The sequence below is a fragment of the Cinclus cinclus genome, chromosome Z (genome assembly GCF_963662255.1).
Source record: "Cinclus cinclus chromosome Z, bCinCin1.1, whole genome shotgun sequence".
NCBI classification, from domain to species: domain Eukaryota; kingdom Metazoa; phylum Chordata; class Aves; order Passeriformes; family Cinclidae; genus Cinclus; species Cinclus cinclus.
In genome coordinates, this window is record NC_085084.1 from 47,812,834 (window position 1) to 47,836,584 (window position 23,751).

General features: G+C 38.0%; 1 protein-coding gene across 3 annotated transcripts in view; it reads right to left on the bottom strand.

Annotated features, from left to right (window-relative positions):
* The window catches only part of NTRK2 (neurotrophic receptor tyrosine kinase 2), a 201,623-nt gene that overhangs the window by 80,467 nt on the left and 97,405 nt on the right, over positions 1-23,751 (bottom strand). For all 3 annotated transcript variants that reach the window (XM_062514087.1, XM_062514086.1, XM_062514085.1), the window contains one exon: positions 5,406-5,594. In XM_062514087.1, the coding sequence (XP_062370071.1) occupies positions 5,406-5,594 (189 nt within the window). The remainder of the gene's footprint in view (positions 1-5,405; positions 5,595-23,751) is intronic.

Sequence of the window (23,751 nt, forward strand, 5' to 3'; positions counted from 1 at the left end):
TCTGGCTGCTCCCTTCTGTTCCCTGTGATGGCTGTGACAGGGCTGTCTCCTCACCGTGACAGAGAAAAGCCAGCTCTGCACACTCAGGTGCTTCTGCCCTGTTCAAATGCTCCCAAATAATCAAAAGTAAATTTTAAAAGAATGTAAAAAACAAAAAAAACCCCAATATAATAAACAGAATAACAAAAATATCCAGATCGTATTCTATTTCCCCAGGCTTCTGGGGTCTGCCTCATATTCCAAACCTTTTCTTCAGTTTTTTTAATCCTAAAATGAAATCTGACATCATCAGAATCCAAGACCTATGGCTTTAAAGACAAAAGTCCTGTACTATGGGAGTCGTGATAAAATGATAAGAATAACTGTCCTATTTATTTTCTCCCTCAAAAGTCATTAAAGAAGATGGTGGACTGAAGAAGAGCACTGCTGCAACTTCCTTGACTAATGGGAGCACACAAAATCTGGCTATGCATATGTTAAAGAGAAAGACATAGTTAAAGGACAAGGAGTCAGAAAAATATTGAGGTCACCCTTAACTAAATGATGCAACGATTCCTAAAATGCAAATGGAAATCCCTAACCTCAAAATTGAAAAGTTCAATGTTCAGAAGAGGAGAAAAGAGGGGTGCTCTCAAAACTTCTGCCTTTAAAATTAGCACTGCACATGCAATTAGCAATTTACCCTGGAACTGGAACTATGGGCTAAATTCACTTTTTCAGAACAGCAAAATAAATAAAAAATAATTTAGAAAAATTATTTCTGCCAACTTGTAATCAGCTTCAGACTTTCCCTAATGGAAGCCAACTGGAAGCAAAATAATATTATCTCAACTGCATATTCAGAGACTTACACCTGAAAGAATAGAATCTAAAATGCAGAAATATAGATGAAATATTAAATCTAGCTCAAGAACATACTGAAATTTTCCATATGAAAGTCACAATAGACACCACATCATCTGAAATGCAATGATTATTTATAAGGCCAGTCACTGAAAATATCTTGCCACTAAACCATCCACTGACTAATCAATCAGCCTGCCCAGTACAGTACGCTCTTTTCCAACACTGAAATCGAAAAAATTGACAAAATTGAGTGAGTTGCAAGTACAGATTAGCTGGGAAGTGCAAACTGATGTCAGTGCAGCTATTTCTCCACTACAGGGGTCCTGAAACCCCAAGCTTGCAAACCTCCCTATTAAATGGCAAAGCTCTAACCTTCCTTTCTGTAGCACCCAAACAACCACAGTGGCTTCATGGGGAAGGGGTGGGAGTTACTGAGGTAAGGCTCAGAGAACAACTTGATTCTCAAAATCCCAAAACCATCTGCAAGAAATTTCATATTCAGGCTCTGCCCTAAGAATCTCAACCTGGGCATTTCCACTGACATTTTGTGACCTCTCCTCAGGTTTGGCTTTTTACATTTTTACCAACTCAGCCATGTTATTTATGGACTGTATTTCCACCATTAATCACAGAAATCCAGTACTCATAGCCTGATATATTCCAAGTGCTGGGCTGCAAGTTAAGTGATGAAGAACGTCCATAGTTGTTCCTTCAGAAATTGTTTTTTTTTCCATCCTCTTTCAACAGGTCTGGTAGGCTTGGCTGATAACTTCAGCAACTACAATTCCTGTGCAGAGATGTAGAGGACTAATATTTGAAATACTGTTATATTAATGAAAATCTCAAACATCTTAGGGTCTGTGACAGCTCATAAAATTAGTGAAGCTTATCATCTAATAAAGGTTAGGATCTATGCCCCCAAGATATTACATTGTGCAGCTGATTTCAGGAGACAAAAATCTTGAAAGATTTGCCATCCATTCAAGGTTTATGGACTTGGTGATGTTACTTTCCTACAAAGTTATACCTCAGTTTTCGACATCAACTGAACCTTGTTGGTAGTTCTCAAGTAAGAGGTTTGCAGGTTGACACTAACAAAGTTCCTGCCTTATCTGCAAAGAGCACTGCAGCATGTCCAGGATTCTGGCTCTCTCTTACCCATCTGAAATCAGAATTTTCACTATCTGTCAAGAACTGTCATATGAGAAATACCTTCTGCTTTCATACAAATAGGAACCAAGAAGTCTGGTAGGTGTCTGAAACATGTTGATATCATTTCAAGGTGAAAATGTTCAAAATGTTGGAGCGGCAGATGAACTCACCAGCCAGCAGCAGCCAACAGAACACGGCATGGAAAGGAAAAGCCAGGAGCTCTGGGATACCATGTCAGACAGACATATGCTGAACGAGCTGGTGAGAAATACTGGTAGTTAAGCAGTAAACATCAGCCAATCCCAGTTGGAAGATGTAATCTTCTACTGTTACATCAAGTAAAGGTAGAGATGGATGTTGTGCTGGAATGACAGACATGCAGTCCTTCTGAGTGATGACTGGAACCTGACCACTGTAGCTGATGGGTCTTTGGTCTTCACCAGTTTGCTTTTCCCACCCTGAAGGCTGTATCTTAAGAGGAAGAAAGTGCTGTACCTTTTTGCCTCTGAAGAGACAGATGCTTTAGAAGTCATCACTCTTTGGATTTAATTATATATTTAGTAAAAGGACCAAATTACAAGATAGAGTGATGGAATTTCAAATGACACTGATTGTAATTAACTTTTTAATTTTCTTTTAAAAACATGCATTTCTAATTCTTTGCAATGAAGTTTGATACACTGTATTCAGAAATGGTTTCCTGTAGATAAGTCAAAATACAGCCTAATTAGGTAATAAAAAAGAAACTCCACTTGCTACTAACAGCAAAAGTATTCCTTCATTACTGTAAAAACTGCAATACAATCTGTGTAGTTTCACCTAGCTTGATGTCTCACCTCCTTCCACAGACCAATATATACTAAATACAGAAGTACTTTTGCCAGCATGAATGTCAGTGCTTGTTGGGTTTAATGCTGGTGAAAAATGGAACTTAGATCAGATAGGAAATAAACATAATTGTGAACTATCTTGCTGGAGATGAGAAACCAGATGATGTCTGGAGCTGGCATTATTCTATACAGGAACAAGGTACAAAATCTACTTAGGTTAGAGGTTTATAAATACGAGATATACACATCAGCAAGAGGTTGTCAGGTTAAGAAAGGACAAGCGCAACTTTGCAATAGTAAACAAACAAAAAAAGAAAAAGAGCATTTATGAAATTATATCTGGGAAGCCCATTTTCATCCAAGACAAGTTCAATTACACTTTTTACATTTTTTTTATTGCATAGATGCTCAATGTGGTAGCAGAAATCTGACTTAGTTTGTACACTGCCATTATTTACTTGATTCTCTCTGCTAAAGCAAAACCACCACCACCACCCTCCCACTTCAGAACCCAAAGACTGGCCCCACAGTGGCAATGTGGCAGAGTGCAGAGCATCAGCCCCTCAAACCTCCCTAGAGCACCACAGCAAAGTCCTGAAGCATATCCTGCAAACATTTATACACCAACTGAACTTCATGTACTGTGATTAATTTCCCTGAAACCATGAGGGTTTCATTGCAGCACACAAAACTAAATACAGACTTATGCATTTTTAGGATCGGGACCTACTTAACACAAGTCAGGTGTGATCTAGTATGTCTGTACTTAATGTGCAGTTTACTAAATATGAGAGAATTCTGTATTTTAAAGCAGTTTTTGTTTTTCCCCAGAACAGCAAGCATTTTGTTTCAGCACTAATGCTGAAGTTAAAACCTCTGCAGTTGCTGATGTTTATTTAAAGAACTAAAAAGTTGTCTAGTGCGGCTGGGAACAGAGGTACAGTAGCCTTATATTTAAAAGCAGAGACTTTTATATAGCAATGGGGAGCACAGCTGGGGATGTTTCCCATTTATGATTCTTTAGCAGCTTCTATTTATCACAAAAATTAATGTTCTAATTAGAATGCATTTGTATGACATTTTTCTCATGCTGATCAAGTATCACCAATTCATGCTTTCCTTGTGAACCCACTGCATATTCTGGGTCAGAATATTCAGACTGTTATTATCTGCTGGTAGAAGAGGTAATACAGCATTTCTAGTCACAAAATAGCACACACACAAAAAGCTATAGTAATAGTCAAGAGAAGGGATGCACAAAAAAAGGTCAAAAAAGACTTTTATTGCAGGACCACCCCTCTGGACTGTGCTTAGTGCAACAATCTGGACCTAAATAAACATTAATATTCACAAGATAAGTGGTTAGCTCAGCATCAGTATTTGTTTGCAGTGCTAGAAGTTTTGCATTTGTGTCATGCGTGCACACTGTCATGCACAGATCAAAAAGGATTTATGTTACACCATTTAAGCTTTGTGAAGTTAGAGGCAAAGGTTTCCAGCCTTGACAGTAAGCCCCTATATTACAGTTTGTGCTGGAAAGTGATATCTTTCAGGGTAGGATACAGACAGGATGTAATGGCCCTTAGTGGCAAGCCCAGTCCTCACTAATTATACCTCTCTAGAGTCTAGTCACTCTCTAGAGTGACTTCCCAGAGAAACAGTTGAGACTTCCAGTGAGACTTCAAAACAACCTTCTCTGAAAGACTTAGAGAACTTAGTGTCCTGATGAGAAATAGTAAGCAGCGCAGTTACTATTTATCACAATATCCTTCAAGTATTTTTTCAGTTATGTACATTAATGTTAATCACTGGTTCAAACCCCAGAATTTCACATTCAATTCTGAAACTATTACTGTATTTGAAAAGTAGCATTTGAAGTAAGAGATACTCTTTTTAAACTCTTCATAGTTCAACATGCTTAGCTCTTCATATTTTTTCATATTCCACTTGCTACTAAGTGAACATGAAAGAATTTGTATGTGACATGTATTGCCCATCATGCAGCCGTCTGCTCTTCTGTTCTACTTTTAAACATTCAAAACAATTTCTGTCTGTGGAGGTTAAATTGTATAAGGAAATTGCATTAATTGAAGTTTAAACCCTTATCATTTTTACAACTTTACAAATACTCAAATTTGAAAGTTAGGTTATGTTAAAATGATCTGATGACATGATCTGGTGATGTTGGTAAGACCAATTTAAAAACAATGCGTATGTAACAATACTGACTCTTGCTTCTGATCCAAGATTTGTTTTCTCCCAAGAATACATTCAGTTCACAGGACTGGCCAAAGACCACTGAAATCAATGGAAAGGCTACCAGTAACTTTGAAGAAATATTGATGAGGCTTTGAGCATAACACTGCTCATTCCATTGCCTTGTCACAAGAGCTGAATTTGGCTTAGACAGAGGTAAAGCGGTTCATCTCATGTACCTTTAGTAAATAGCTCACTTTTTAACCCCACCATTCCATCCCAGGAATTAAGAGTATTTTGTTATGCTAGTTCTGTTAAGGAGCCACAACACTTGCACAGGTAAAATGAATGATTGAAACACATACAGATTTTTGTACTTACAGGTATCTGGCTTGAGCTGACTGTTGGTAATTCCAAAATACTGTGGATTTTCAATTACAGGAATCTTTGTCATCCCAATGATGACTGCATCAGGACCCCCCTCAGAAGAAGATGGAGTGTTACTGCCATTTGAGATGTGGTGGAGGGGACTGGCTGAATCATCGTCATTGCTGATGACTGAAGAAGGACCTAGAGTTAGAAACAAAAACTTTCTTGTAACCCAGTGTATGGTACTCTTCCCTCAGATGAGTAATTAATCTTTCTTTTTTAATTTTTTTCTTTTTATTTTTGCCAGTTGTCCATTCCTATAGTCAACAGCTGTCTTTGTGTGCCTTGTTGACCTTACCTCAACAATTTTCTATCTCTGGGTGCAGATGGAGAACAGTGGGTTTTTTCCATTAGGAAATAGAATCAAAACAAGTTTTTTGTACTAGTGCATAACCTAGACTAAATGTCAAGGTCCAGCACAGTCTGCTACTGAGAGATCCCAAAATTTAAAATCATTTTGTCATTCTCTGATATAAGATATGGAACACACATGTTAACTTTTTTTAACTTATGCCCTTCTTGAAGCAAGCAGCAGTAATAGCATAAATCCAGGGAATGCCTGCCCTACCTGGCATTACAAGAAAACAAAAGACACAGAGCAAGTGGGCTCATCCTGATGTGGGAAGCTGGTAATTTCTGTAAGAAACATGGTTCAGGGCCAAAATCTAGGGGACAACTTGCATAGTTACAGAGGTGCAGAGAAGATGCTGAGAAGAGAAGAGTAGAGTAGAACATGGAGTTGCTGCAGAGAGGCTCATCCTGTCTGGGGCACAACCTATTGACTCCCTATTCCATATCTGAATCTAGTCACCTTCCAGAAATAGGTCTATTGTGAACAATAATTCAGTTACAGCTTTTGTGTTGTTTTCACTCCATGCTTTGTATTTTTAATGAAAGTTCTGCAGAGATAAAACCTTGTAAATGGATTTTAAAAAACATCCCGCTTAGAACAGTACCCCACTTCTGCAGATGCAGGAGCCTCTGAACTAACAGCAAATCAGCATAGATGACATTCAAACTCTTGACATCTAACCCTGACACTTAAATTCCACATTACTTCTTCCAGTTTACATTCAGCATTCATAGAAAACCAGAAGTACCATTTAGTGGCAAAGATATTTTTCCCCATCTCCTGACTAAAGAGACAGCAGAGACCACACATATTTCACTTCATTCTCCATCTACATTAACTAAGATTTTAGGGATAACATTCACATCTTTTAATTGTAACAATAAAAATATAAATGTCCCCCCAAAGAAGGCAGCAGAAGAGAAGACCTTGAGGACAACAAAAAGGTGTGTTTACTCCAAGTCACCCAATTGCAGCATGTTGGGCTCCCAGACTGAGTTTTTGACTGGACAGAAGAAACACTGCAGAGGAAAGACAGTGCTGAGTAACACACCACATAGATGGCATCTGTGTCTGCAGGAGAGATAGGGATTGCAGAGGAGGCAGTGAGAATGGGGATCCTCAGCAGGTTCTGCTTGCACATTACTGAGGATGTGAGAGAACACAGCTGAAGAACCAGACAAGAAAAAGGATAGTCCCAAGCACAGCAAAGAAAGGGCAACTTTAAACAAACTCCTACTCTTCTGTGGTTCACTGCATCATTAACAAAATCACTTCATCATTACGCAGCCTGGCTCAGAGCAATAAAACTTAAATATTCTGGCATGTGGCTATTCAACCTTATATTTTGAGACACATGCATAATCACACCCCTGTCCTGCTTTTCTTTCTCCCCAGTTAGTTTAATGGTGCATGAGGGAAGTGTTCTCATAGCTTGGAAAAGTACTTACCCCCTCGCCTGAAACTCTAGAAGTAATTTTTCAAATACCTGGCACTTCACAGGAAAGTTACTGTTGACAAATGCAAGTAAAGCCTAGGTCTCTGCAGTTTATCAAGTGAGACACTCATACCAAGGCTGGTTTTGTCATTACTGAACACCCAGATTCCCACATGAATGATTCTACTGGGAAAGATGCCTGGATAAAGAATTTTTGGTGAAGATTTCTGTAGTAAGGGCAGAGCCTAATGTATTGTGGGAATGGGCCACTCAGATGGCACAGCCAACATTTATGTTAAGTCACAACACGTTTTTCCGATGCATGAGAGTTTTTTGCACAAACATTAAGAACACAATACATTTAAAACCGCATTCAGTTTTTGGTAGATACCATCCTTACATCTGTAAACTTCAATTAATTGCTCAAAAAACAGTCTGATTAATACATTCTTGGGAAAACAAAATACTTTTACACTAATATACTTTGGTATGAGGATCAAATCCCTTCTCTCACAGCAAATAGGGAAATTCTTTTGACTCTGAAACTTAATAGATGCGTGTCTTTAAGTCCTTTTTAGTCTTGCGGTTCTCTGCTGCACAGGAGGAGGCTCTTCGGTCATTGTTTGCTTCCACCATACATGCAGTGATGGCAAGGTAACCATTACACATTTCTAGACATTAAAGTGGGATAATGACTAGGAATTCAGTTTATTAATTCAATAATTTTTGCAGTACTTCAAGATGCAATTTCGTATGGTGAACTACTATTTTCAATCAGTATAAACTGCAAAGTGCTGCAGGGGAAAAGCAGACAACTGTTCTGTAAATCTACTCAATTAGGTTAACTGGTAAGAGTGTAGTGTGAAGCAGGTTGGAAGTATATCCAGCTCTCTGGTGTAGGTGAGGAAATCCTGGAAAATAAGGTGTCTTTCAGGCCAATTCCTGGCAGTACAAAACACTTTAATAGAAATTTGACCCTAGGAACCTTGTTGCTCTATTACTCTGTGATCCCTCTTATTAGCAAGTAAACATTCCCTGCAATGTTTTTTGTGAATAATTGTTTGCATTCAAAGATCCTATTTCCTGTCTATTTCTTCTCTAATTAAGACAATTAGAAGCCGTCAGAGGGATTTTTTTGGTGTATCAGAAGCAGCTGAGTTCACATCCATTCAAACTTCCCCTTTCCTGACCTTTTTATCAATGTGAGCAAAGTTTTAACAAAACCATTTCCACACTCGCTTATTTCCTAGACTATCTACTCATCAGAAAGTCACATTTAATTGTTTGAGTGCACTAAGCCACATTACAGCTACAGATCAGCCAGTCCTGCAGCTGGCTATGATATTCAAGTAATGTAAAATCATTTCCAGGATGCAAGATGAGACTATCACCTGTGATGACAAGAAATGAGAGCTGCTCTTTTCTGAATGGGCTCTGAGCTCAAAATGAAGAGTAATTTCTTGAAGCACCTTGGAGTGTGGTTTCATCCACATGAAATGCAGTCACTGAATTACTTGTCAAAGGTAGAACAAGTATGGTAATTACACTCAGTCACCTACTACTGCCTCTGGTTTTTATAAAATCTTCTGTATGTTTTACACCTGAAACCTGAAAATTTTAGTCAAAATGTAATAGCTTGGATTGAAAATCATGGGTTATCAGTAGCCATTAACTATTGCCAAGAGCAAATTCACAGTTGGCTTAAGCTTTCAAGAAGGCTCCAGAGAACTTCTTCACCTTTCAGTGTGCTGTCCAGAATTTTCCCTTGAGTTCATTTTTAGACAGTTTTCTTAAGACAAGTTGGAGCCAGACAAGAATTTGTGGCCTGCTTTGGGGCAGGTGTGGGCTATTAATATCAAGGATGAATTTCTCTTCCATTTGATATCAAACTAAAGACTTGTCCATTCCACATCACCTAGGCTCAAGAAAATTCCCATTCATGTACAAAAATACCCCCAGCATCCTAAAAAAGTTGTGACGTGTAAGAAAACCAATTCTATTTGAAACTGATGAGCTATAATAAAACCCAAGTGCCTCCAACAGCTGGATGGGGAATTATCCTCAACACATAAAATAGGGATGGGTAGAAACAACAAACTTCACTTACTGCACAACCCAAGGAGAACTGTCCTATCTCTTGAATAGTGTATGTCTGTCCTGTACTTTACCTTGGTGATGCCAAAAATATTGAATCTTCCTAGGTTAGGAAATAAAATTTAATTCTATTATTTTCAAGGTGTGATGCTATTTTTGAACAGGTGAAGGAGATTCATAATTATTATATAGAGCCTTTCATAACAGAAAAAGCTAAGAAAATTTGGATTGTGCAGCCTGCAGAAGAGAAGGCTTCAGGGTGACTTTGCATCCTTCCAGTACCTGAAGGGAGTCTACAGGAAAGATGGAGCAAAACTATTTACAAGATCATGCAATGACAGGACAACGGGTAATGGCTTCAAACTGAAAGACAGTAGGATTAAATTAAATTAGAATTAAATTCTTTACTGTGAGGGTGGCAAGGCACTGGAACAGGTTGCCCAGAGAAGCTGTGGATGCCCCACCCCTGGAAGTGTTCAAGGCCAGGCTGGATAGAGCTCTGAGCAATCTGGTCTTGTGCAAGATGTCCCTGCCCATGGTAAGGGAGGTTGGAACTGGGTGACCTTTAAGGTCCCTTCCAACCCTAGCCATTCTGTGACTGTATTCTATGGTTCATTATACACTGGTCAACATCAGAGCTAATGTAGATTTAACATGCATGCTACGAAGCCCTGTCTACACTGCTATTCGTTGGAGCTACATTTGCACAACGCATTTCTGTGCAACACACATCACTCCAATTGTCCTTGAGGTCACTCCTAATGGCTCAGGCAAACTGGAAGACAACAGGAGTAATAAAATACTACAAAACCCAACCCAATTTTAGCTTTGTGGTTGGAGTTGTTTATTTCCAAGGATGTATTAACTTACTCAACTGTTAGGAAGTAGCTCATGCAAAAAGCAGCATTTATAGAGATGTTTTTTTTTGTTGTGATGCTTTAATGAATATCGTTCCTTCCATGAAAAATTATGTTGGTGCGTAGGATGGTTTCTCAATGGGCCTTGCACTATCATCGGCTCTTAATTTCCCTGGAACAGGGACCAGTCTGTGTCAAGACATGGTAACAGCACACAATTAAAGTAAAAGCCCAACAGTGAATGTATGTCACATCAGTCAGCACCTCTGCTAAATTCCAAGGCCATATGAATTCTTCTCCCTTTTTCCTTTTGGGAGGGGTGTGTTTTTTCACTACTTAAATACATTGTTATGAAAAGCAATTACACAAGATTTCTTGTCCTGTTAGATTCCCATGTTTGCTGTAGATTCTATAAGTTCTGCATGATTGAAATGAAAGTATTATGCTTCAGCAAGAGCAGAGATTCACTTTTTCTTGTTATCAAAACAAGAGCCAGCTTTGTCACAAGAAGAGACACCTTTTCAACTTTACTCTAAAAATCATGATCTTATCTTTTACTCCCTCTGGAAGACAAGTAATAAATCACAGCTTGGTGCAGTTTTTTTTTTTTCTGACTAAGGTGCTAAGTTTTACTTCAAATATTCCTTTGTACTCCCAAGTTCAGGAACTGTGGTACCAAATCATGTAGGTGCAATTCTGTTAAACTGGATAAGAAAGCCAGCACAATAGAAAGAAATGCAATTATAGAAAAAATATTATATACTATTGGTCTCTTAAAATGTAATATGTTGAATAGAGAGAATTTAATTAAAAGATGTAAATAGCACTCAAGGAAAGAAAAAAAAGTAAAACCAACCAACCAACTAAAAGAAGACTGAATATGTTTCCAAAGAGAAACAAGTTTAGTCTTGTTTTGCTTGGTGGAGGTGTTCAAAGTCAGATTGTTCTGCAAACCTAGAGTGGACTTATTGAAACTGTGATTTTGTTTTGCAGTTGCCAATGATTTTAATGAGAGAAAGCTCAAAACAGGGCACTCCCATGTTTTGTCAGCAGTTCATCTGTGAGGAGGCACATCTTGCCTCCATCCACCTTCCAGCTGACCTTTCCTGTCTCATATCCCCATCCCTGCCAGCTACCCAGAAAACTGCCATTAGTCTTAGCTTTTGTGCAGCCATCTCTACAGTCACTGTCACATGCAGTTGCAAAGTGAGCAGTAGGGGGTTAATCATCCTTTGTTTGCAGTGAAAAAAAAAACCAAGATCACCCTAAAAACATTATACCTGGGTCCATCCTGCTAAAGCATATCACTCTTCACAGATCAAAGAGTGCATGTCCTTCTATCCTGTAACAGTACACTGAGCCAAAAACCACACTGATACACATTAAGTCTGTGACTCAGAAAACTGAGACTTGCCAGGCTTTAGTGTTTAGAGGATAAACAATTTCACATCTTCTGACAGGTATCATCAATCTGTTTAACTGATTTACACCCACCAGTGCTTGTTTAAGCTTGTACTCTTTTGCTTCTTGACATATGAGATGAGAAAAACCTTTTGACACAGCCCAAGAAGTTCAGCTCCCATCCAAGATGATGCTCCCAGGAAGTCAGGAGAACCCAAAGAGAGCTGGAGAACATCCTCACATTCAGTAGACAAATACCTCTGTTCCCCACCAGCATGCACTTCTAACATCCTCTGAATAACAAAAGTAAGCAGGTTTCTTGAAAGTCTCTCAAAAAAAGTGGAAAACCAGGGTTTAAACTCAAGATTCCTGGGAATCTGTTAATTTACAACTGAAAACAAAGTGGAGAAATCAGTTTGAAAATTGTGATGAAACAAGACCAATTCAATGGTGAATTGTTTTGTTTGAGTGATCAAAGATAAAAGGGATTTTGCTTTTGTTTTCATGTGAAAAAATCAATGTTTAGTTTTTTTCATTTGTTGCAGTTTCACAAGAAGCCTAAATTGTTTGATTGTCACTGCATACAGCACTTCCAAACAGACCAAATGTTGGGTTATCTTCATTCCCACATGGAATAATTGAAGCAATGCATACCTTTGAGTCTAATGAAATAACAGGTAAGTTATTTAGCTTTAGTGTACCAAGCTTTCAGTGTTGCTAGGTGTCAAGATGTCTTTTCCCTAAAACACATGTACATCTAGCAGGAATACTTATTCCAAAGGCCTAGCTCCTCTACAGAGGAACAAACACACAATCTGGGTAATTTCCGTTGACATGACTAGGCACAGATTTTAAGCACTCAATATTTCATCAGGGCTTTTTGTTCTGGCTTTGAATCCTAAGAGCCACAGCTGCATATTTGTTTGCTTGGGTTTCTTTCTAGTGTGTGACTGTGAAAGAATCCCAGTCAGTTCTTTTCAGCTGTCTCTCTCATCACAACCTCCTCTATACTCCCCTGTATGCATGTATTCCTGCATCCCCCCACACACAAGACTAGAGCAAATGTTTTTGCAAGGGAGGACTCCTTAGGACTCCTTAGCCTAGGGCACCCCTTCATAATGCAAGGACTCCTGAAAGTCATGCAGCCTACAGGGTGCAGGGATAAAGACATTGACGTCTTGGTCTGGGGCATAATGGCAAGACAATTTACCCAAGAAACCTCCTTTGGGGAAATGAAAAGCCCTGTAGGAAAAAGAATGAGTTGTCTAATAAATACTGAATTTGCTAGTATTGTCTGGACGGGATGAAAGGTGCCTAACCCCTCTGTCCCGGCGTCACTCCAGGGCCAGCTTTCCCTAGGGACACCATCAGCAAAACCTCAACCTGCATCACAAAGGCTGATGATTTATTTTTCCCTTTCATCCAGAATGGAAAGCATTTGTGCAGCAGATCTAACAACTGCAATGTGGCATGCATTGTCACATTCTTATGCACCATAACCTATAAATCCATGTAGATCATCTGCAATAAGGTATGCGCTGCTATTATTTTTTATTTGGAGACAACAGGAAGAGCACTTTTGCAATGAATTATCCAGCACGGAAGGTGGGATCTCTGTCAAAATCATGGCCAAAACCTGGGAGGAACTGGCAGCCCCAGCTATCAAACCATGGAGCCCTTTGGGACGCATAGCCCTCCTCAGATATAAGATGAATATGTACAGCTGCATAGGATATATAGCTGTCCACTACTTCATGGACACATTTGCAGTATCTGCAGCTCAGATGATGTGGTCTGTTATGAAGAATGAGGAATTTATGGCCTCTCATTATAGGTAGTCTAAACACAGACCTAAGAAAAAATCTAGCTGGGATGTGGTATATTCATCAATATTAATACATGAGCCAGAGAATTAAAGAAAAAAGCAGCAGAAAATGTGAAAAAATGTAAGAAAAATGATTAATCATTTTTTTAATATAGTCCATCAACACTATACTTTATAGTCACCCACAGGTTTGGATGTCTTGGAAACATGGATAAAACTAAAATCCTTCAAAAAACGCTACAGTGAAAAATCACTACAATAATAAAAAATCAACTGGAATGTACTTGTTGGCATCAAGCAAAAAAAACCTAAAAAACAACAAAAAACCCAAACCAAAACAAAAAAAAACCACAACACCTGAAACTAAATTGTTGCTGCCTTTCATTTTATTTAAGAACTATTTAATTAAAAACTGCTTCCTTACAGACCTCTCATGAATAATCTAAGCGTTAGCATTCCCACTCCTAAAACTGTGGATTAGGTCCTTTGTTGTCTAGAAGATAAATACAAAGTGTACAGAAACAATGCAATTTTCCCCATACTAGTCTGGCTGTCAGTCTTTACCTGAAAGATCAGCCAAGCTGTTTGGAGTAGTTAACTTGAATAATTTTCCTAATTCTGTTTAGTTCAACATAGTTGATAAGGAAGATATGCTAGATTTTGGAGAAAAGCTCCCTGATTTTGAACTTGTATTTGATTGGGCTGGGGTTTCTTAAGGAAAAATAAAAGCATAACTAATTATACTACCTAATTTTTTAAGCCTCAATTATTTCCTTGAAACAGAGAGATACTATCTACAAGCCTCCTCCATTCAAGCATGTCAAACGAAAATGCAATATGGAAAAATGTAGAAATACTCAGAGACCTGTGGAAAAGAGAAAATTGGGATTTCTTTTATCCTTAACCAGGGTCTGAGAACATACAGAAAGATAGTCTTTGAATGCATGGTTACAATTTTTGTTGCATGCCTTTGCCAAACAGAAACAAAAAGTTCAGTGACAAAAGTACATTAAGAAAGATTAAGGTAAAAACTTTGGAATAGTTCCCGTGGAATAGATCCTCAGGAACTTTAGAGTAGGTCTTGCTTCCACGAGCATTGCAATAGCTCATAAAAGACTCAGAAATCTCTACATCTGGAATTCCTAAAAACCAAATGAGGAAAAACGTCTCTTGGAAAAGATACAGGTATAGTTGACACAAACTTAGGATAAGGAAGAATTTTCCAGGTGTTTTTTCATCCCTAACCTTCCATAATGACAAAAAGGTAGACCATAAACATTCTTATAGAAAACACTTATGTCTTCAAACGTTGATTTCTCTCTATTCAGAACTGAAGGAAGCCCAGAGCTCAACAAATATACATCATATCTCAATGAAATACGTATATTTCTGTATATTAGCAGGTCACTTTTCCAGCCTACAGAATAAAGATAGGTTTAGTTGAGTGAGAAGAACACCAGTGCTCTGCTACACAGTGGGTTATTCTACTGGAACACTCATTGTTTAATAACACTATTTACATACAATTTATGTCAGTGGGATATTTCCCTTCATAGATTCTGAAAAACTTCCATTAGTTGAAGTGTTAATTACGTTATGACATTAAATTTAAATTAATCGTGTTATGACATAGTAACACAAAGTCTTGTATAATTTCTTACTTTCTGTCAGTGCAATACTATTACAGGCCCTCAACATTTTCATGGGTTATGAAATCAACACTACAGTAAAATATACCTCTGAATTAGTCCTCAACAAGCATTCCAGCACAACAGCTTCCAAATAATTTTTGATTTACAGCCCAATTAGCTAACCTTGAACCTGACAAGTTACAAAGAAACAAAACTAAATCAACCCAAACATCACGCTCAAATTGTAAACAACATCTGCAGAAATCTGGTTTTGCTGTTCACTAAGCTCTCACTGAGATGATCTTACAGCCCAACTAGAGCTGTTTTGAACTTGCACTGATGTGATCTGCCCACTCTTCATCTCCAAACACTTCTCATCCAGGAAAACAGGTTTTAAAAATTAAATACAATGGCCTACCTCCACGTGAAGAGAAGGGCACGGGAAGGTGGTGTATTAACACTCTCCAGTATATTCCTTGTCAAGAAGTTTGCTTTCACCTTAGGAGTACAGGCTTTGGGTGCTGATGGCCCCAGTTTTGCATGCATTGTAAAGATAGTAGCTGGCAAACTTGGTAGTAGCCCTGGAAGAGGGCTGCTGGAAGGGCAGAGGACTTTGGCAGAGGGGACAAGCTGTCCAAGACTAGCCCTTAGTGAGCACAAAGCAAGACAGAGCTAATTTCCCTCCTGAACTTAACACCTGTCATTTTATTCCAATTTATATCAGATTACTTAACAACAGTGAAACAGATTCCTTTTTTGTCTGTGCAACAGCAGCCATTTCTCTACAGAGCCTGTCCCCAAAGCACTCAGCAATATACACATCCCAGGCTTTTAAACTGATCACAGGCCATGCTCAGAAAACCTTGATGGCCATCAAGAGACTGGCAAGGATCTTCTTCTGTGAAGTTTTTTTGGTTCTCAGAAACCATGGATCATGAAAAATACTTGTGATATCCAGGTGAAGTATTTGTAACAGTCTTACCAGCAGACCTCTAGCCCACTCCCACACTTCCGTGCATCTCTAAGAAATCATAAGGAAAAGTAAAGCTGTCATTTTCCATTGTTACAGATTTATGTATTATGCTTGATTAGATTTTTTGCACACTGTTTAAGGAACAGTTCACCTCTGGGGAGGCATAACAGGCTGTTTGGAGGAATATCCCTGCCAAAACATCCTCAGGTCAAAGATGTAGAATCACCTTTTAAAAACAACCTTCTTTCCCAAAGCACAATTCCTAAGGCATTGAAGCTTTACATACTCAAAATCCTCTTCAAATGCAGTTCTAAAAATTACTACAGTGGAGCAAATGACACTCATATATAGAAAGGAAACATGTCAAATTTTTGTTCCAGCAGCATTGCTCTCAAGCTATAGGATTAGTTGCACAAATTGACTGTCTTACCTCTATATGATAAACCTCTACTGCCATTTACAGACACCTCCTCCTCCTTGCCACATGACACCTCATCTGCTGGAGATTCCTCCTGTCACCTCTCTCCTGCCAGCTTTCCTTGAAATTGCTGCTATGGGAAGCAGGAAAATGCTGCATACTCAAACCTATTTCCAACATATTAGCTAGATCAGACATCCTAAAAGTGGCCACACTATAAACGTTGGCAGTTTTTCTACAGCAGATTTGGAAATGAATGCATTAATTCTGAATTTGGTCAGGACACAACAATAGGGTTTTGCTAAAATACTAGAAAATACTCTATGTCAATTCTTTAGGACTCTGAACAATGTTGAGTTTGTCTTCATCTAGGATGTTTCACATAATATTTTTATAAATTAATTTTGCTTCTTCTATTTCTTCTGGCTATTTTATATATATATCCCTTAGCATTTTTCTGATGGGTCCCCTCTGCTTATTTACCTGCTTCCTCCTTTATAAAGAGTTTCACCTATTACACTTCAGTGAGTCTCTCTTGAGACCACCTGTCTCATCTATCACTTTTTCCAACAAGATGGCATCCTATGATGTTGTCATTTTATATTAGGATTAAACAGCACTAGTACTTGTTAAATTCAAGTATTTTAGGATGACATTCATTTATTTTCAGTCTAGTTTTCTCTTTTATCAAGAATTCAGTCATGGCTGTTTCATAGCAACAGATTTATCAGAACAGATTTGCATGAAAATCAAATACTTGCAAAAAGGAACTGTTAAAGCATAGCCTTATTCCTGACCATCATTAAAAGCAAATACTATAAAGCAGAAGAAAATGATTTTGTAATTCCACACAAAATCTAATGAACACATGTCAAATATTGGCACCAATTGAAGTAGATGACCTTATAAACCTTCCTAGCTAATGTATCTCTGATCTGATCTACAAAAATCATCTTCTCACCTTTAGAGATCAACAGGAAAAAATAAAACCAAGAGCACAAACCATGCACAGCCACAATCCTCTGTAGCACTGGACTAGATTAAAAATTGGCATCTGCAATGGTCACACACAAAAAGGTCTCAAAGAACCAAGCTAAAAAAGGCAGATGTGTGTGAAAAATGTCCACAACCAGTTCAACCACAGCAGTACTTGGTAACCAATTATTGGACTTCAATGCAGAAACATAGTTAGTATTTCATTCTTTGGAGTCACCAGAGATCTATACAATAACTCTCTGTCTCTCTATCTATCTATGAAGAACCACATTTATATCATAATTTCTGTAAACTCCAAGTTCTTAATTTTTACAGTCTTTAGAAAGAATTAATTTCCCCCAAAGATTTTTCCACACCTTACTTCTCTTTGCCAGAAGAGGTTTTCCATATTTTTCTCTTTTTAGATCCAATACAATGTGCTAAGCTCCAACTAGCTAGTTCATCACAAATGTAAAGATAAAGTGGAACAACAATACCAAGAGTCTAATTCCCTTCACCTTAATATCAACCAGGAATAAGTTATTATTGTATTGACAATGGTTTAAAATTCCTATGAATGACAATGGAATTAGGATTGCTGTCTTTTTATTAAGAATGATGACAACCTTTTTGGCAAAATAGTCTTCTGCTGTGGCACTTACTTGTGGCACTTATTTATGTCACTGAAAGGTAACTTCTATAATATATGGCTGCACATGAATTATGTTAGAAATGGGTTAAAGTAATTCATCTGTATTATTCCCATGAGACAATGCCAAAAAGGTAATTGCCCATATTTGTGCTACTACATTATAGAGAATGTCAGTTTTATGTCTTCCTAATGTTTAACTGAAAATCTATAATATCCATTTCTGTTTCTTGCTGAAAATTAATGTAGGACCAAAACCTGAAATTCCAACTCTGGTCATGCTCAGGAAAAACTCCCACTGGCTGCAGTGGGAGTTTTGCCAGGGAGAGGATTAAAGACTGTGATTTGCTGCATGCTACCAGACATATAAAAGCTAAAGAGCTAGATTTTCTTTATGATGCATCTGGGACTATTAAAATTAGCAAGATATAGCAATATATATTTCACCTTCAGTCATGTGGTGACTTCCAGGGAAGGGAAGGGAAGGGAAGGGAAGGGAAGGGAAGGGAAGGGAAGGGAAGGGAAGGGAAGGGAAGGGAAGGGAAGGGAAGGGAAGGGAAGGGAAGGGAAGGGAAGGGAAGGGAAGGGAAGGGAAGGGAAGGGAAGGGAAGGGAAGGGAAGGGAAGGGAAGGGAAGGGAAGGGAAGGGAAGGGAAGGGAAGGGAAGGGAAGGGAAGGGAAGGGAAGGGAAGGGAAGGGAAGGGAAGGGAAGGGAAGGGAAGGGAAGGGAAGGGAAGGGAAATGTGAGGCAGACAAGCCATCCTGTTGGAGGCTTGTTGGAAGCCAGAAGTGAATCCCTCCTGCCAGAAGAAGTATATCCCCTCCTTCTGCTCTATATGGCCCAATAAGAGGCAGGAAATAGCAAGCGTGGATCCCCAGTAAACAACACCAGCTGGATGGAGTGCAGCAAGCTCATCATTATAAAAATATACTGAAGCCATCCAGTGTTCATACCATTCCAGCACTTGGAGCATGCCTGGGCATGTTCCTCTTTGGGATACTTTTAAGCTGGACCCTGTGCCTCAGATATAAAACAACTATAATGGTAGATAGCAGGAAGCAGACAACACATAACAGCTTTACTGAACTCCTGCCAGGGCAGGTGGACCACACCAGCAATCAGAGGAATCTCCTGTTCTCCAGGTGGGTTCCTGGCTCTGCAGGGAATGCTGCACTTTCTTGAGGTTCTCAGGTTTTACTGGCCTCCATTGAGTCATGCTAAGAGTATGATTACAAGTTTCTGACTCTTTGCCTCAATAACAGTGCCACCTGACACCAATTTCATTTCAAGATTTTTAGATTGTCAAGCAATTATTGCTAAAACAAATACCTAATATTCACGCTTAAGTGTATTTTTTTAAATTCTTAATGAAAAAAATGTATGTGTAGAGACTACCATCCCTTGCAAAATAAAACTCAACAGAGATTAATTTACCAGCATAGAGACACTGGAGTCCTGAATTTAAAATAAGACAGCCTTGTTGCATTAAACTCACTGATCTGGGTTCTGAAGCAAGTTTCCAAGTATGTAACACACATAAATCAATTCAATACTAGTAGTAAAAAAATTAGCTACTTTATCTACTATGTTAGTAACATGTGACTAAAGCTGCAATATATAGCACTCTTTTACACCTACATGATCTCCTAAAAGATCATTTTGCAGAGAAAAAGGAAACTATAGACAAATACAGATCTTATATGAAATCTGACTATTATGGATTCAACACCACAAACACCTTACAGTTTTGGAATTCAAATTGCATTGCTTCAATTGGCTGGTATTTTCCTTTTTATGTTAAATGTTTGGCAGGACGTAAAATGGATGTTTACTCCTTCAAATGTTAACAGACAGTTAATTTCAAGCTTTAAAATTTTACCATTCCCAAATAGCAGGAAGTAGTAGTACCTACAAATGACTGTTTAACTTAGTCTTTTAGCTGATGTGAATTGGCTAAAGGATCTGACTCATACTTTTCTCAGTTCCTACCGATTTTGTCTACCTTGTGGTTTATCATCCCAGGCAGATACATTCACTGCTGGACAGACAGATCTGTCAATATTTTATAGCTACATGGTGTAAGCAGAAATGTCATGCAAGGAAAGACATGGGAGAATCAGGCTGCATAAGCTCTGTATTTGCAATTGTGATGTGCTAGCAGCAAATGTTTCACAGATGCTAAAGAAAGCAGTTACACATTACTAAGGAACAATTTAATGTGGTACTCTAGCAGGCCTCCCTAGAATCCTGAAGCAGGTAACATAACTTGAGTAGGAGCAACATGTGTCTTCAGGTAGGACCACACATGCACTACTTCTGTCTTCCATAACTGCAGTGATGACAAAAATCTCAGATGAATAAACACTCCTGGTTTGTTTTATAGTGGAATACAGTGCTGTGGTCTGTCTGGGGTCAGAGCCAGGGCATTGACACAGACCCTTTATGTCTTGTAAGATGTAGGTAGAAAACCTCATGAATGCAGAGTTAAACTTACATTTATCCTTTGTATTAAAAAAATAAATTTCATAGCCTGATTAATGGCACCTGAAGCAAAACCTGGCTATTTCCACATGCGAAAAAAAGGTTTTCAAAATTCCCACTTCCCTCTTAGACACAATCAAATTCTTTGTGATTTGGCTGATCACAGGGTAACTCAATGTTTGTGCCATCAATCTTCAACCTCTCTCATCAATCTTCTTCCTCTGCCAAAGATTTCCCTTTCCTGGCATGGGTCCCTTGGCAATTACTGATCAAATTGCTATCTTGTGGGCCATATACATATCACCAGTGGTTACAGCTGCTCTCACCATGTTTGGACAGAACCGAGAAGCAGAAAATGCTAGAGTCTTGCAGTTAGGAATAATTGATTCCATATCACCACCTCCTAATGACAGATAACAACTTCACCTGACTACCAGGGTAGTTGAGTTCAACAGCAACAGGATTATATATATATTTGGATTCCATCGAAGTGTGAATTTGCAGCAAGCAATGGAAACTTGGCATCTTCATTAGAAAGAAAAAGCATGATGATAAATCTTTGCCTTCCTCTTGAAAAGGCATGTGGCTCTTCACACTTTTTTTGAGACATTGATAAAGTCTGATAAAGTGTGATTCTTTGCCTGGAAAGAGGCTATGCCAACTCAAAAGGAAAAACATTGCCACTATATGGGGAAAGGTAACTTGTTATACCACACAGAAAGTAGAATGCTGGTCTTAGCATGTTCTGCTTCAAAAGCTGTACCTCAAACGCCTGGAGAAAGGAAATGCTCAGGCAAATCAGTCAACTTACCTGATTTTGACTCATACTCTCATAAGCAAACAAATGCAGAGTTGATCATTTGGGCAGCATATTAAAATATTTAATGTATTTAAAAATTATACACCTAAGCAACTAATAATAACACAGTTGTGCACAGAAGCCTTCAGAAATGCTGTCAGAGACTGAGGTATCTATCAATGGGCTACTTGCTATCCACAGACTTCACCAAGCCAGGCAGACACTTACATTACAACATACAGGTAGTGTCTCAGATTACCAGAAAATTACTTTTGTCTCACAGAAGATAAAAGAAGATTAAAAAGAGAGAAACTGACTTCCTGGATTATCTAATCTTGTGACATTAATGGGAAAAGTCAATGAGGGCTTACCAAATCAGGGCTTACCAAGAGGAAGCTGACAATGATTTCTTCCATAATTTTGACTTCTGTCTCATATTTACAGGAACACACAATGTTTTGAATCTGAATAGACTTATCAAGATTTCACTTTTTTTTCTAAGTCTGGTAGTTAATCTCTACAGGTACATAGAGTCCTCAGATTTTTCCTAGGATTTTTAAGACATCTAACATGAGTGAAGCAAGTTTTTTATGACTATACAATGACTGCATAGAACAAAATGTACCAGGAATCTCTGATATGGCTAGCCCTATTGAACTTCTCTCTCTGAGACATCTGGGAATGAAAAGTGTGAGCTAATTTATAAACTCTGACCTCAGCATCATGCTAGCTCTCATAAGGAAACATTAAAATTAATTGCATGGCATGCAACTTTAGGAAAAGAAAGGCAGATTCTGGTTTAGGCAGTAGGGTCTATGCTGGTATGTCTCCAGAAGTAAAGACATCATAAATACTCAGCATGGGTTGAGAAAAAAATGAAAGAAACCTTTCCCAGACCTCAGACAAAGGTTTATATAAAACTGTTTTCTTGGATCTTGTTCCCTGAGGCAAGGATGACACATCCATTCCTGAGGCATCATATACCTCAGTGCTGTAGATACTGAAATTTTGCTAAACCCTTCAAGGGCAAAATACGAAGGCTCTTTAGTGGAACACACTAGTCATCAAGAAACTTCACAGCCAAAAGCCCATCTAGAGTTTCACCACCTTCTGCTCTCTGACAACTAGTATCCAGCATGAGCTATAAGGACTTATTAAGGAACTGCAATCAGTGGTTGTGGTGGTGCATCCCTCCCTCCCCTAGGCCACACTACCACTGATGTGCAGTTCCCAACACACACTTGCATACTTTTGTTCTGCACATCAGCTATTTTGGGAAGGTGTTGTGGCTAGAACAGCCAGTTAAAATACTTTCCTCCTTCTAAATATGTAAATAGCACAGTACTTTTAAGTGGCAAGAGTAAATGTAGGTATAAAAGGCACTGTCACATTCATATTCTAACTTATCAGGAGATACTATTTGGGATTTTACTGATTATCGTCACAATGTATTAAATAAATAGATGTGAAGTTTGCTACAACAACTGAAGACACAATAATGGCATCAGAAAATGGCATAATGTTAATAAAGTATGACATTGGAGACTACAGTAAAAATGTATAAATAAAGCAAACAAGTCTTTAAATCAATTTTTTTAATTCCAGAGCAAGAACTTAAAATAATTTTTCGTTTGTCATTCAAACACACCTTTCTATTCTCTTTACTCACATTATTTTAGAAAACTATAGAGTATATTTACTTTTAATAGGTAAAAACACATGGCCAAAATTTCTTTCAGTATAACTGAAAGACAATATATATCATCAAACAGTATTTTGTGAATTTTGCAGCCTTCTCATAAAAAACTGAAATACACAAATAACTGTTAATTATGTGCTCTGTATTTTTGCTTTAGAGCCTGATTACTACATATAATAAAGGATGAAACATCAATTACTCAAGCTGAAAAATGATCTTTGAATTAATTTTAGTTTTAAAATAGCAACAGAATTATAAAATAGCCTATGAAATTAACTTTTTATTCTTGAAGTATTTTAATTATCAAAGCAGATGGAAATTAAAATATCTCAAGATACAAATAACTAGTACATGCATTATTTTTTTTTCTCATTTAAAAGAATAAAATAAAAACTTTCACAACAATACTTTTAAGTTGCAATTCATGTTCATTAAAAATAAACCCTTGTTTACAGTTCTACACTAATTTGGATTATCAGGAATATTAAGACTTTTTAATTTCTTAGAGTGTTGACTTCCTGATTTGCCAGGCAGTGTTAATGACTGATTTCACTTTTACATTTATTCAGCACTATTTTTGATTCTTTCCTAGATAATAACTTTTTGGTCTACAGTATTTCAATGGCAAGCTTGTTCCTACACGAAGAGATATCAAACACATCACAATCTCAGCATATTTTTCTATTTGGCATTTTAGAGAATCTAACAT